Genomic DNA, 13,769 nt, shown 5'->3' with positions numbered 1-13,769 from the left:
ACTGAAATACTGCAGGATATTTTTTCTGTATGAAACTAAAAACAACTTCCAGAGTTTGAGAGAGAGTCTAACATCCATCTTGTGCTGAGGTCTATAATTTGACAAAAAATCTAAATAAGGGAAATTTTCAAAAACTCTTTCCTTTATTTATTCTGACTTTAGAATAAAACAAAACCAATAAAGCCCGAGGTCTGAAAATACTTCGCACTGATGCCAACACTAATTAGCTTGTTTTAAGAACATTTTACAAGAAATCTATTTTATACTCATGTTGCATGATATTGACAATAACTTCACAAAGCAAGGAAATCGATAACTAATCCAAACTGTTGAGTAACCTTCTTGTCTAAGTTCAAATGTTTGAGACGTTTTTCTTTGAATATTCTTTAAGTCCCCACACAGACATGTTGAATGTAAGCCCTGATATAATGGATTTATGTGACTAACTCAGTTATTGTAGTCTTGTAGCCACCAACAAATCAGTTTGCCTGTCATTATCTGAGGTCTTAAAGGTTTGCATTTTTATAATCAAAATTGTAATCTTTAACAGTTTTTTACCAACCATATCACAGTTCTTGAAACCCTGTGTTTTTCACTTTGCCCGCTTTGTTAAACATTGTATTTTTATTTGTTAACACTGATCAATTTTGATCAAATCAAGTTAGGTCAATTTTATTTATATAGCTCACTTTATCACAAATTTGTCTTAGACAGCTTTACAAAAAGACATTATGACACCATCTATCCTGAGACACTGAAGTCAGACAATTGACAGTCTGAGGACAAAGAAGTTTCATCTTTAGCCCTTTCAAACTGTTACTGCTTGCTATTCGTCTTAAATCATTTTGCCATTTCATTTCTCCTTTTTTGGCTGTGCAGCAAAACAACAAAACAAATTCCTCGTATGTGAAAAACTACCTGGCAATAAACCTGATTCTGATTCTGGTAACGTCTTTTTTTTCCAACATTCCTTTGCTGTTTCTCCTGCACCTCCCGCTCTGGCCTGTGTGCAAAAAGTTAAAGCCATGATGGACAGCCATCAGGTTAGGCCTTGCTGCATGGATTTGCGACCCATGTCTGTAAACTTGGCTGTATTTAGTCTGATAATAAACCTGAGAGAGACAGAGGTGGAGGAGCACAGAGCCTCGCCAGGGCACGATAACACCTTGACAATTCAACACACATGTGCTGCGGCGTGCTAGGCCGCAGCCTCGGGGCAGAGCCTCAACCAGCATGTGGAAAAGGTTTTCCACTCAGCTGAACGTCCAGTACCTCCAAAACTACAGCCCCAGAGCGAGATCTAACTCCGTGGTATTAGGCATCGAGGCCAGCTGTGGATTAACACAATTTGCACCTCCTCTCGGTGCAGATAACACCCACACCTCCCCGTGGAGGTCCAGCCCGTCAGATTTAGCCCTTGGCTCCACCTTCACAGCCTTTAGTGTAAAAGTCAAAATAAAACACATAAATTCAGAGACATACACAGAATGACAGACATGTCTTAAGAAGCCAGGTTTTGTTACCAAAGATATTACATTTACAAAGAGTGAATTCAATTCAAAAGCTGTAATGAAATAAGAGCGAGGGAATCTAATTTAGTATCACTGCACCCCACTGCTGTTTTAAAATGCTTGAACAACTTCTCGGGGCGTTTTGTTTTGTCCGCGGTGAGCTGAGACACTGTGACATTACCATCAATCCATCACTTATGTGTGGGGATCCTAACATAACAAGCTCATGATATCAAAGGTTGGGACATCTGTGTTATATATGTAAAGAGCCTCAAAACACCTGTCAAAGTTCACACTCTGTTCGACAAGTTTGACATTTTCAGAGAGAATCATGGCGCTTTGCAAAGTTTTTGTTAGCTTTGTTTCTCTAGCTTTTGACTCTTATGCATATTTGATCAGAGTCGGATAAAGTCTAGTACTTTCCGGCTCCTTGATATAGTGATCTGTGAGTGACACTTAAAAACAACTAACACCAACTAGTGCTAAAATGCAAGTGCTGGTTTATGCATCAAAAGCTTGAAGGAAAAACAGGTAATCAGTAGCCAAAGTAAAAGCTTGACTTAGCTGTTTTTGTTTCCCTGTGCAGTGAAGATTAAGTATTAACTAGGAAGATTACTTAATTTGCTTTGGACACTGATTCACTCACTTAGACAAACACATAAAGGCCTTCATGAACATTCAAAACACAGGGAGAAAAAGGATTGCAGGAAAGAAAGAAAACAAGGGAGGAAAGAGGAAGGAGGGAAGGAGAGAGTGGCAGGAAGGAACAGGGAAAGAATTTACAGAGGAAAGAGTAAAGGAACAAAAGGAAAAAAGGAGCAAGGATGAGGAGAAGGAGGAAAGGACAGATGAAATAAGGGAGGGAAAGAAGGAGGATGGCTCAAGATGGAAGGATGAAAGTTAGGAGGGAAAGAAGGAAGAAAGGACAGAAGGAGAACAGGAGGTGTTTGTTGCTCCGATAAACAATTGACCTGAACAAGCTTTTGGTGGGTTTTGGCACAAAGAGAGGCCGCGGCCCAGAGTGCTGACGAGAGGCTTAGCTGGTGTTGAGCCACTGTGGGAGGAGCATGACACTGTGAGGGGGGAGAGAGGTGGGGGAAGGCAGAATTGGGGGGGCAAGGGTGGGGTGGGGGCTTTGACACGACCCTGTCACATGAAAGGGGAACTAACACGTAGCGTACGCCAGCCAAGCAGCGCAGGTGAAGGTAAGACACTGATTTTATCCACTCCAGTAGCTGTATTTATTCACACTGTGTAAATACTGTGTAGGATTCTGCTTTTCCGTTGTTTACTTTTGACCTAAATGTAAACACCTAGAGTTTTTCCACCAGATACATGAATGATAGCAACAAGGTGTCAGGATGTGTTTATGTGCTGGTGATGTGCAGCACTCCTAGCCACTGAAACATAAGCAAGGCCTGTGTGACATATACAAATAATCTATAACAGAAGCAGGCTAGATCTTAACCTTGTTTAGTATTGCACACTAAATACCAAACACCAGGTATTCTAGAAACTCACCTGGACAATGTGCTATCAGCAGCCATTCAATGGGTCTAAATGACCGACACCTTTCAGAGTCTACACAGGACAGAGGCTCACATTCATCAAACACATCCAGCCACAGGGAAAATAATAAACCTACAATAGAATTCAATAATATTCATATACTTTTTTTTATAATTACAACTATTTTGTAGAGATTATGAAAGTGTTATTTCTTCAGTAATACAAAAATAGAGAAGAAAACACAGTAAAACTAAGATGTTCAATATCAACATAAATACATTCTAGTTAAAACTGACAAAGCCTGCAGAGACCAGGAAGTGAGTTTGTGCAGTGTTGTAGAGTTTGTGGTTTAACATCGTGTTTACAAAAGTAACAGGTGTGACATCAGAGGTCAGTTACAGTTTTTTATAGAGGCACTGAGTGTGTAGCGTGCAGTACTGACACAAATGCATTAAATTAAAGTTTCCTTATGTTTACCTGCTTTACAGATGTTGAATGGAGCTTTAAGAATGGACTTTCACTCATTCAGTATTGCACTGCCCTCAAGTGTTCATAGTTGAAAGCTTAGACAACAGGATTTTTGGTGGAAAGATTTTAGTAACAGTAAAACTGTAACCGTATGTAGTACAGAATCATTTGTTTAATTAAATTAAGAGAAATACAGGCATTAAATTAGATCTACAGGATAAAACTTTGTCTGTCTGTACTAGCTTTGCAACCACAAATAATTCATCCTTTAAAAGACTCTGGATCATATTACAATTAGAGGTAGTTGTAACTGTAATACTACTAGTAGTAGTTATAGGGGTAATTATAGCAGTACTGTTTGTTTTTTCTATTTAGTCTATCTGACATAATAGACAATCAAGAACACAAATATGTCACACAAAATCATACATTTATATCAATAGTGGTTCTTTATATAAAGAGAATAAAGGTGGCAGTAGTAGTAGTAGTAGTAGTAGTAGTAGTAGTAGTAGTAGTAGTAGTAGAGGTTGCAGGAGTGATGGTCATTTTATATTGATGAACTGAAAGTAACAACACAGCAGCAGTAGCTAGTGGCAGTACCACTAAAAATATTTTTGTAGTAGTATTATCAATATTTTTAATATTAGTAGTAAATGTTGTAGTAACAGCACAGTAACTGTGGCAATAGTGGCATTGCCATTTGTAATATAGTACTATAATGGTGAGTATTTTTGGTGGTCGAAGTGTAATATTTGAAGCAGCACTGGTGGTAGTAGCACTATTGGCAGTAGAAGGAGTAGCTGTGGTAGTTGTAGCAACTGTAGTCGAAGTAATAGGAGTAATGGTGGTAGTAGTATTAGTATAAGTAGCCGCAGCGGTAGTCAGCAGCAGTGATGGTAACTCCTCTGCTTCCTTCACAGGTTATGAGTCTATTGGGAAAAAAGGAAGCTCAGCTGAGAGAGAATGAACATGTGCAATCGGTGAGTAAACTGTGCGCAGGTAAATACGAGAAAGAAACTACTCTCTGTCTATTTATCCAGTGTCTGTCTGCTCAGAGAGAAAATACTGAAAAACACATGTAAACTGTTAATTTATAACTGTTTATCTAGAAAAAATGACTCAACAAAATGTTTAATCATTAATTACAAAAAAGAGCTATACTGTCAATTTTAAGATACTATTCTTTAGTTTTCTTTTAATTATTATACACCCTTGTTGCTATGTTTTGATCAATCTCAATTTAGATTTTTTTTATTGCTTAAGTGTTTATTAATTTATCTACATTTTTTCCAGTGATAAATCTCTATCAACTAATTTGTTGTCTATTAATTTGTAAAATGAATTCTATCAGTTAAGTGGTGATGCGTACAGATGGGCCAGGGCAGTTTTGATTGAGCTATGGAGAGCATGATTATCATCATCATTTTTGTAATCAATATTAGTTGTAATAAACACAGAATAACAATTATTACTGGCATGTTAAAGCACTAACACTTAAAAAAAAAGAAATAGATCTTAGGCCCTTAGTTAACACTAGGCACATGTGTTATGGGTCTTTATCACTTGATATCTTAATGTTCAACAAACTACTAATTCAGGTTTCCCTTAAGACCCCTTCAATTCACGAAACAGAAACAAAAGAAGAAAACTTGTACTGTATCTCAATGTCGTGATCAAAATTCCAGGGCCTCACTGCACCATGAACAAGAATGAGGTGCTTCCTCAGCAAATCCTCTGTAGAGTTTATACAAAAACCTCCAGCTGTTTTTATTCTTTAAGGCAGGAATTTAGGTGCAGGTAGGAATAGAGCTATACTTTCCATCCTAAACGTGCTACGCCTGAGCCTGATACCGTACATAGATGCCTCTTCAATTTAAATTAGAACTGCAACAAATGATCACTGTTATTATGCAATAATTCGATAATATTATTTTCAATAAATCATTTAGGGTATAACATGTAAAACGAAAATGTCCAGCAGAAGCATAAGGTACATAAAAAGGTAAAATGATAATGAGCAAATCCCACACTTGAGAAGCCAGAGCCATCATTTTTTTGACTGATAAATAATAACTATTATTTTTTTGACAACTGATTAAATATTACTCCACTGTAGTACATAACTCTATATTCAGGTATATCCAGTTAGTTTGTACTTCTGATATAAACATGGCAAGTACTTTTTGTCTACTTTAAAGACTTGTTTAGAAGGGTCCATCCAGGCAAATATGTAATCAAAACAGTAATTACTGTCAGCTGTGACAGAAATAACACCTACTGATTATACTGATTATAACAACACTTGCTGAGTCCCAAACACAACAAAAACAGCTCGAGCAACATTTGAGAAAAACAAATACATAAGTTATCTGATCTTAGGACATACATTTAACTTAGTTTTTAATATTTCCACGACTATAGTTTAGCAGTAGCTTTCTGAAATCGCAGGTGCATTGATATTTGGTGGGCTAAGGCATGTAATGTACCATTTCCTGTTAGTATTAAATAGTAAAGTTCTATAAACTAACATCTTGTGTTCTTCTAACTGTAAGAAAAGGGTATATATTATGTGGATATTATGTGGATTTGGGCCACAGGCTGCCTTTGAACTAAATTTGTGAAATTTTCTTATGTATACATATGAGTAACTACACATAACTTATGCTCAGTATTCAAGGCCTGACGTCATGTAACCGTTGTTGTTGGGCTACTGACAATAAAACTGGACGTTACCTACACCGTTAGCTTAAACGTGATTGATTTTGCGTTTTTCAACATCATTTACAAACTATAACAGTACACTAGATTTAAAAAAAAAAAAAAAAAAAAAAAAGGAACTGATAGGGCTCCGACTTCATTATTCTCCCCAAATGTGACGCTGTAGGCTACATAAAACTGATACCTTACGAACCTAGCTTGATAATTGTGTTGTGATTATGTGTGTATTTTACAGTAAGTAAACTGACAAAAATAACTGACAAGAGACGAATTTAAATCAAACTGCTAAACAACTACTAACACTAACAGGCACTAAAAACTGTGTAACTTACCTAAACTGCAGCAGTTGGCCTCTCAAAAGTCGGTTGGTAGCACGAATCAGGAGTAACATCCACAAGCTAACAGGCTAACTAGCCCTGAATCTACGGTCTGACTGTGTGAAATGAACGAAACGGGAAAGCCGCGAAGCACCTAGCTCAGCCCCTTCGGCATTCTTCGGTGTATTGGCTGCAGTTCGGTTCGATTCGTACCCAACTGACAAAAATACCACTCGAAAACTACTCGGTCGGCCATTTTGGCCAAGCATTCGTACCTGTTGCGCAGCTGTATGAAGCCTAGCTAATTAGGTGATGAAGTCGACAAAACCCAAGTCAGTTTACGGTGCGTTTCACATGCACTCTTCCCTGTAATTACTTCTCACCCTGCGGTTCCCGCCTGCAAGGACGTGGCTTGAATCAGCCCATTGTGAAAACCAGTCACCTGTAACAGGTATGTCTCAAACTTAAGTCAGACTTCCGGTCTGATAAAAGCCTAACCCGCACCACTCCTAAAATGTAATAAATCCGGATAAAAGTCTATAAAGTTATATATTAATTCTATATTTTCAACCAGTTAAGTTAATTTAAGAATTTTTGTAGGCCCATGCACAATTTCCACTACATGATAGTCTAAAAGCTGAGATTAACTATTGGAATTGTTATATTTGTTCACTTATCGTCCAAATGTTTCAAAGTAAATGTTTCTTGCATCTGCTTCCACTAACTAAATTATAAATTATAAAATGTAAAGTGCACCCCAGGTTCCCAAATATTATCTGTCCTCCATGTCCTCATATAAAATATGATGCAATTATTTTATTATTTGTAATGCATTTTTACAGTGTGGTATTGCACCATTTACTTTAATAAGGATCTGAATTCTTCCAGGTCTGGGTGTACCACACTATATATCCAGCAATTTCACCATCTGTATAAAACCATCTGTGGTTAATGAGAATTTTTTTACTATCCCTCAATTAAGACATTACTCCTTATGAAGTCAGCGTTTTCTGAGGGCTTATAAAAAATATACCATTTTAAACAGTTGGCAACATGAAGACAACAACAGTGTCCCCGGTGTTAGCATGTAGGATTGTGTGTACACAGCCTGTAAACATGTATGCCCACATGTACTACTGTATGTACCATCTGGACCGCAGAGCACTGTGTCAGACGCCTCTTGTCCTCACTATAGTTGCAGTCACCATCAGCACATTTCCAGCTTGTGTAAACACAATAAGAGCAGGGGTCGCTCTCAGGTCACATACACTGTCAGTGGCTTTTATAGTGGCTCTATGAAAGTTTGATTCTGACTGATACAAAGGCAACACAGTGGACACAAGGACTGACACAGACACAAGGATTTAAACCTGTTCTAAAAAAGTAAAACAGTCATTTTAGTTGCTCAGATGTTAAGACGCGAAAGCTTGACTGTTCAGTTGCGGACCTTGTGATTACACTACATTTGCTGATAGAGGGGAGTTTCAGTTTGAGCAGTTATGTTGCAACTTCAGTCGTCCATGGAGGCTGTGTCATGTGAGAGTGAGGGACCTTGTTTATGACAGATCAATCATTTGCGGTAAGTCTTGAAGCTGTAACGTCGTGCCTGTACACTGGTTTTTCATTCTGTGCCTTAAGTGCCTGTTTGCTGTCTGTGCCTGCAGCAGTCTCCCTCACATGCAAAGCAACAAATCCTGTTTCCAGATGACACTGAATGAGAGCTGACTGGTTGTAAAGACAGAGGAGAATTAAGGAAATAAAGGGATATTATAGATATCATAAAGAGATATTTTGGACCATGAAAGTCTATGTTTTCAGCCAGTTATTATGCATATGGTGAAATCCTTCATCTTGAAATATGTTATATTGTTTATTTCATTCCTGTTCTGCGACAAACTAATATTAATAAGCATCAAACTGAGAATTTACGATCTCTGTTTCCCCACAGAGAGGGAGGTCGCTGCGCAGAGATGGCTATGGTATGCCTGACGGATTTTGAGGAGTATGCTAAAGAGCATCTCTCAAAGGCCACCTGGGATTATTATGCAGCTGGAGCGGACGAGTGCTGCACCCGGGACGACAATCTGCTGGCTTACAAAAGGTACAGTGGGGAAAAATAAAGTTGAACCCGGACGTTCGAGGTCATCACAAATACACAATTTCAGTGCAGCAATAGTGCTCTAATACTTGACAAATACATCTTTTCTATTTTTATTTATTGTAACAAACATGCCGGTCCATCTACAGACAGCACAGAGAGAGAAAACAGCATTTTTATTGACATACTGACTACAGATGTGCAGTCATTGTTGAGCTTGTGCAGTGTCACAAAACCACCTAAACTAATTTCCACTTTCTGACAAGCCCTTGAGAACTGATTAAATTTTATTTAAACTGTTTTAATATTAAACTGCAGGTCATGCGAGGACACAGCCTGTAAAAAAAAGGCAATAAATTATTGTTTTTGTGAACTTTAAACTGCCGTGACTGATTTCTGTATATACATTACATGTGTGGTTGTGATTCCTTATAATGACAAACAGGCAGTTACATTTTAGCCAGTGCTCATGCTGCACTGTTGCTCCGGCCCCTTGTAGTGACTAAGGAATTGTGTTGAAAGTTGCACGAGCAATGGGACAAAGATAAATGATAGAGATAAAGATTTTTTCATATTGTCATAACTTTTCCTTTGTGTGTCCTCTTGTGCATTCCTCTCAGCTTTGCTAATGTCTTCAGAAAGACTTATAGGCTGTTTTCCTCACTGCAGTGATCTGTACATACATGTTTTTGCTACAACAAGCCTGTTACTAGGGATTTGTTTGCCAGTGCATTTGGTTAGAAATTTACCCCAGTAGGATTAAAGGTTGGGTTGTGTCCGGAATAGATAATGTTAGGTCGGAGCTTTGGGAAAAGAAAATCACGGTGTCCTGTCTCTGCTTATTCAAAGAAATATGACTTGTCTAGCAAAAACAACATGTTATCGTCTCAAGGCGGCTTTCTCCTGAAACAATGGCTCTATGTGACAATAATGGATACTAAGATTTCACAATGCTTCGTCAGCAGGTTGGATTGGTTCCATAGTTAGCTCAAGATTTTTTTCCCTCCAGAGGAGGGAAATTAAGCAGAATGACTCAAATTTAAATAAAATTTAAGAGAATTACATATTTTGATTTGGTGAAATGTTTCTTTGAATTAAATTTAAAGCTCCTGCATTGGTTGAGACAATATAAACCATTAGAGATGTTGTTATATGATTCTTACCAGGCTAGCTGTCACTTTGATATCTGTATTATATAGTGTATCAGGCCACCAATGTTTCAAATCAATGAGCCTGACTGGATTTTTATTAAGATATTTTGGATCAGTATGAGAAAGTTGTCTGTTCGATAGCTTCTCAGTTGATTATATAAATTAATACAGTACATAATGATACTGTGACATAAAAATACATATATCACAGTAGAGGATTTTAGGCCCATTAGAGCTGCAATGATTATTCCATAAATCGAATAGTAAATGGATAGAAATTAATCAGCAGCTATTTTGATGATCCATGAATCATTTCAGTCATTTTTCTGAAAAAAAAAAAAAAAGACAAAGATTTAGTGGTTTCAGCTGCTCAAATGTGAAAATGTACAGTAAAGTGAATATCTTTGGTTTATGGACGGTTCGTCAAACAAAAACAACACACAAACAAGCATTTGACGACATTACCTTGGTCCTAAGGAAACTGTCATGAGAAATTTTACTGCATTTGATAAACCTAAAGACTAATCAACCCCCCCCCCCCACCCCACCCCGTTATAGTTGATGTGACTGTTTACATGTTGATCTGCACTTCACACTCAGGATCCGTCTGAGGCCTCGCATCCTGCGGGACGTGTCAGTGAGCGACACGCGGACCACGGTGCAGGGCACAGAAATCAGCTTTCCAGTCGGTATCGCACCGACTGCCTTTCACTGCCTGGCCTGGCATGAAGGGGAGATGGCCACTGCTCGGGGTGAGGACTGTGTTTGTGTGGGTCAGTGACAGGTGTCACTTCATTTCAACAGAAATGATACCTGGCTCAAATGCTTTATTACAGAATTGTTCATTTTAATGTTTAAACGTCATTGAAAGACTCCTGCATTGGTTGAGAAAACAATGAGCTTTTGCCTTATAAAGCTCATAAAATCTCATAAACCCTTTATCAAATGTGGCTATTCAGAAGAGAAAATTAAGAATATTTCATAACATAACAAGTTTTCAAACTTCCTGAAAATTTTACACAATAATAATGTGAGTATACACAGCCAACACTAGATGGAAGCATACGACTGAAATAATCTTGTGCTGTCAGAAAGATACTGTGTTGGTCTTTTTTTTCTTTCATCAGCACAAAATTATTCAGTCAATTACTCTTTAAAACTTTCTTAAAGCTAGTTTATTCTTAACTAATAAACTGGACAACTGAGTTTTCCATTATAAATTAATTATTTGAGTTGATTAATTAAAACACTGGCAGTGCACTTTGGTGGAGCCAGTCTGAAGCACATGGGCACCCAGCTTACTGTGATGTAAATTTGATCTTGACAAAAGTAATACTTTTTCAACTTCCCGCCACACAGCAACAGAGGCTCTCAACACCTGCTACATCACCAGCACCTACTCCACCTGCTCAGTGGAGGAGATTGTAGCAGCGGCACCAAACGGTTACCGCTGGTTCCAGCTTTATGTGTACCGGGACCGGAAGCTGTCGGAACAGATCGTGCACCGGGTAGAGGCGCTCGGCTACAAGGCCCTGGTCCTCACCGTCGACGTCCCCTACACGGGGAAGCGCCGCAACGACATCCGCAACCAGTTCAAGCTGCCGCCTCACCTCAAGGTCAAGAACTTTGATGGAGTGTTCCAGGTAAGAGCAGATTAAAAAACAAAATAAATCAATAAAAACATGTTTTTGTCTTGTTACATCAAACGTAAAATTCTAGTCTTGTTATTATTTTATCTACATTTCGCCACCATATAATTACATTTCTAAATAAAAAAACTTCACTTATAATTATTGCTCATCTAAGAACTTTTGCACTAATTTAACTACCTTTTTTTTTTTACCGCATATTAGCGTGTAGCTTGAGACAGTTTAATCATATTTTGTGCATCAGAAATTACTTGTATGATCTGTGAAATATGGCCAGAAGTCATATATACAAAATATTCAAACTCCATGTACCAACAGTGTCAGATCTGCCCGGTAACAATAGGAACTATCAATACCAGTACAAGAAAAAGCAGTACTCCAGAATACATTTTTATAGAAAGTGGAAACTTAAAGAAGTTGTATTGGTACCACTACACTGTCAGCAAGAGACGGCGGGCCCAGAAGAGTACGGGATCCCGGCCAACACCTTGGACCCCTCCATCAGCTGGAAAGACGTATACTGGCTGCAGTCCATCACCCGCCTGCCTATCATCATCAAGGGCATCCTGACCAAGGAGGACGCCGAGCTGGCCGTTGAGCACGGCGTCCAAGGCATCATTGTGTCAAACCATGGGGGGAGACAGCTGGACGGTGGCCCAGCTTCGGTACCACATCACCTCTTACATTATATTTAAGATCTTCTTGTTTATGAAGTCATGTCTGTAGAAGGGATCCAAGCCTTACTTTAATGTCTGATAGAAACAGTAATCATGCAGCTTAGTGATGGTAGTGGTAATGCTAGTAGTTGTAGAAATAGAAAAAGTAGTAGTAGTTGCTCAGCCTGTGTAACATACAGGGTTCTCCACACATACCAGACTGTGCACTGTTTCTATAGTATGATGGCCTTGATATATCTTCACCTCTGCTGCTACCAGATCGACGCGCTGTCTGAGATCGTGGACACGGTGCAGGGCAGGATCGAGGTCTATCTGGACGGAGGCATCAGGACAGGAAGTGATGTATTGAAAGCCCTGGCCTTGGGAGCCAAGTGCGTTTTCATTGGCCGTCCAGCAGTGTGGGGCCTTGCATACAAGGTAGGACGGCAGCACTGATATGACTGTAGGTGATACTCTGTGTGTGTCTTTTTCAGATTGATTACAGCCACATTAGGGTTTTTCTTCTCATTGAAATATTTTTACTGACAATTATCTGGTTATATTGACACATTTCCTCTCCTGTTTAGATTCTAACCCATATCTACAAGCTCTACTAACCACTGTCTAAAGTTTATCCTTGAAAGTCACTGACACTGTTGGAGCAAAGGCCTTGGTCTAAGATTTATGTGGTTTAAATTGTTCTTGACTTTGATTTTATAGACATTTACAGATTGTTTTTTGTCTTTTATAGTAATTTGGTTCCTGTGTGATGTTTCAGGGTGAGGAAGGAGTGAGGGAAGTACTGCAAATCTTAAATGACGAGTTCCGTCTATCCATGGCTCTATCAGGTGGGTGATCAGTGTCGCCTTTTGTGCCGAAACAACTACAGCAGTATTCTGCCTCAACTAAAAGAACAATTACTTTTTGCATGCATCTAATTCAGGTTGCAGGAACGTGGCTGAAATCAACAGGAACTTGATCCAGTTCTCCAAACTCTAACTACTCCAGCAGAGGGCAGCACTGAGGAGGACCCACTGAACAGGACTCACTACTGACTCAAACCAAAAGTGTTGAACAAGAGCCTGCATCAGACTGCATCAAGTCAAAGTGAAAGATGTCACCTCAGAACGCATGTCTTAATCACGTCAAAGGAAACATGATACATGCAAGCAGCTTCCATGATTTGGAAATGACATCCACTGTGTATTCATGCCAGAGTGTATGGGTGCGAGATTGTCCTGGGGAAGCTGAGGGTCGGCAGCAGATTTAGCAAGTGAATAATGAAAGTGTTTATGCTTTTGGATTAGAGGGGGATGGAAGCACTTAATGATCATGAAACCAACCTCCTTTGGTTTTACTGTAACGAATGCAACAGATGATGACATACACGACGGTTTGAAATGCTGCCAGTGCTTGTGCTTTAATAAACACCTGCTGAGGGTGATGAAGACTTGTTGCACCTTTCTGTATCTGTTAAAAGTAGGTGAAAACAGGATGTAGATGTAGCAGAAGTCTGTCTTTTGTTTTGGTTTCATAAATTTATACATACATTTAATCCAGGGAAGAAACATGACACAACATCTTTACAATACACTGGTTTAAGGGGATTATCTGAATGAACAGGACAGGAAAACTAACCTGGTCAGTGCTTGAACCTCGCTACAGCTGGAGGCCAGATTCACACCAGCTTCT

The 13,769-nt window shown here is 38.9% G+C and overlaps 2 protein-coding genes across 5 annotated transcripts in view; one reads left to right on the top strand and one right to left on the bottom strand.

Annotated features, from left to right (window-relative positions):
- Positions 1-6,708, bottom strand: part of wars2 (tryptophanyl tRNA synthetase 2, mitochondrial) — a 66,208-nt gene extending 59,500 nt beyond the window's left edge. For all 3 annotated transcript variants that reach the window (XM_056389893.1, XM_056389892.1, XM_056389894.1), the window contains exon 1: positions 6,539-6,708. The gene's annotated coding sequence lies outside the window, so the exon portion shown is untranslated. The remainder of the gene's footprint in view (positions 1-6,538) is intronic.
- Positions 2,641-13,527, top strand: hao2 (hydroxyacid oxidase 2 (long chain)). 2 transcript variants are annotated; one of them, XM_056389889.1, is made up of 9 exons: positions 2,641-2,716; positions 4,409-4,468; positions 8,472-8,624; positions 10,373-10,524; positions 11,132-11,415; positions 11,865-12,086; positions 12,357-12,515; positions 12,856-12,925; positions 13,021-13,527. In XM_056389889.1, the coding sequence occupies exons 2-9, from the start codon at positions 4,452-4,454 to the stop codon at positions 13,074-13,076; spliced, it is 1,113 nt and encodes a 370-aa protein (XP_056245864.1). In that variant the 5' UTR covers positions 2,641-2,716; positions 4,409-4,451; the 3' UTR covers positions 13,077-13,527. The 2 variants fall into 2 exon arrangements, with proteins under 2 accessions (XP_056245864.1, XP_056245865.1); XM_056389890.1 differs by lacking the exons at positions 2,641-2,716; positions 4,409-4,468 and adding an exon at positions 6,826-6,974.
- The last annotated feature ends 242 nt before the right edge of the window (positions 13,528-13,769 follow it).

Source organism: Seriola aureovittata, chromosome 11 (genome assembly GCF_021018895.1).
Source record: "Seriola aureovittata isolate HTS-2021-v1 ecotype China chromosome 11, ASM2101889v1, whole genome shotgun sequence".
In the NCBI taxonomy this organism is placed as follows: domain Eukaryota; kingdom Metazoa; phylum Chordata; class Actinopteri; order Carangiformes; family Carangidae; genus Seriola; species Seriola aureovittata.
The sequence above is the reverse complement of the archived record's forward strand: the minus strand, read 5'-3'. Positions and strand labels throughout refer to the sequence as shown.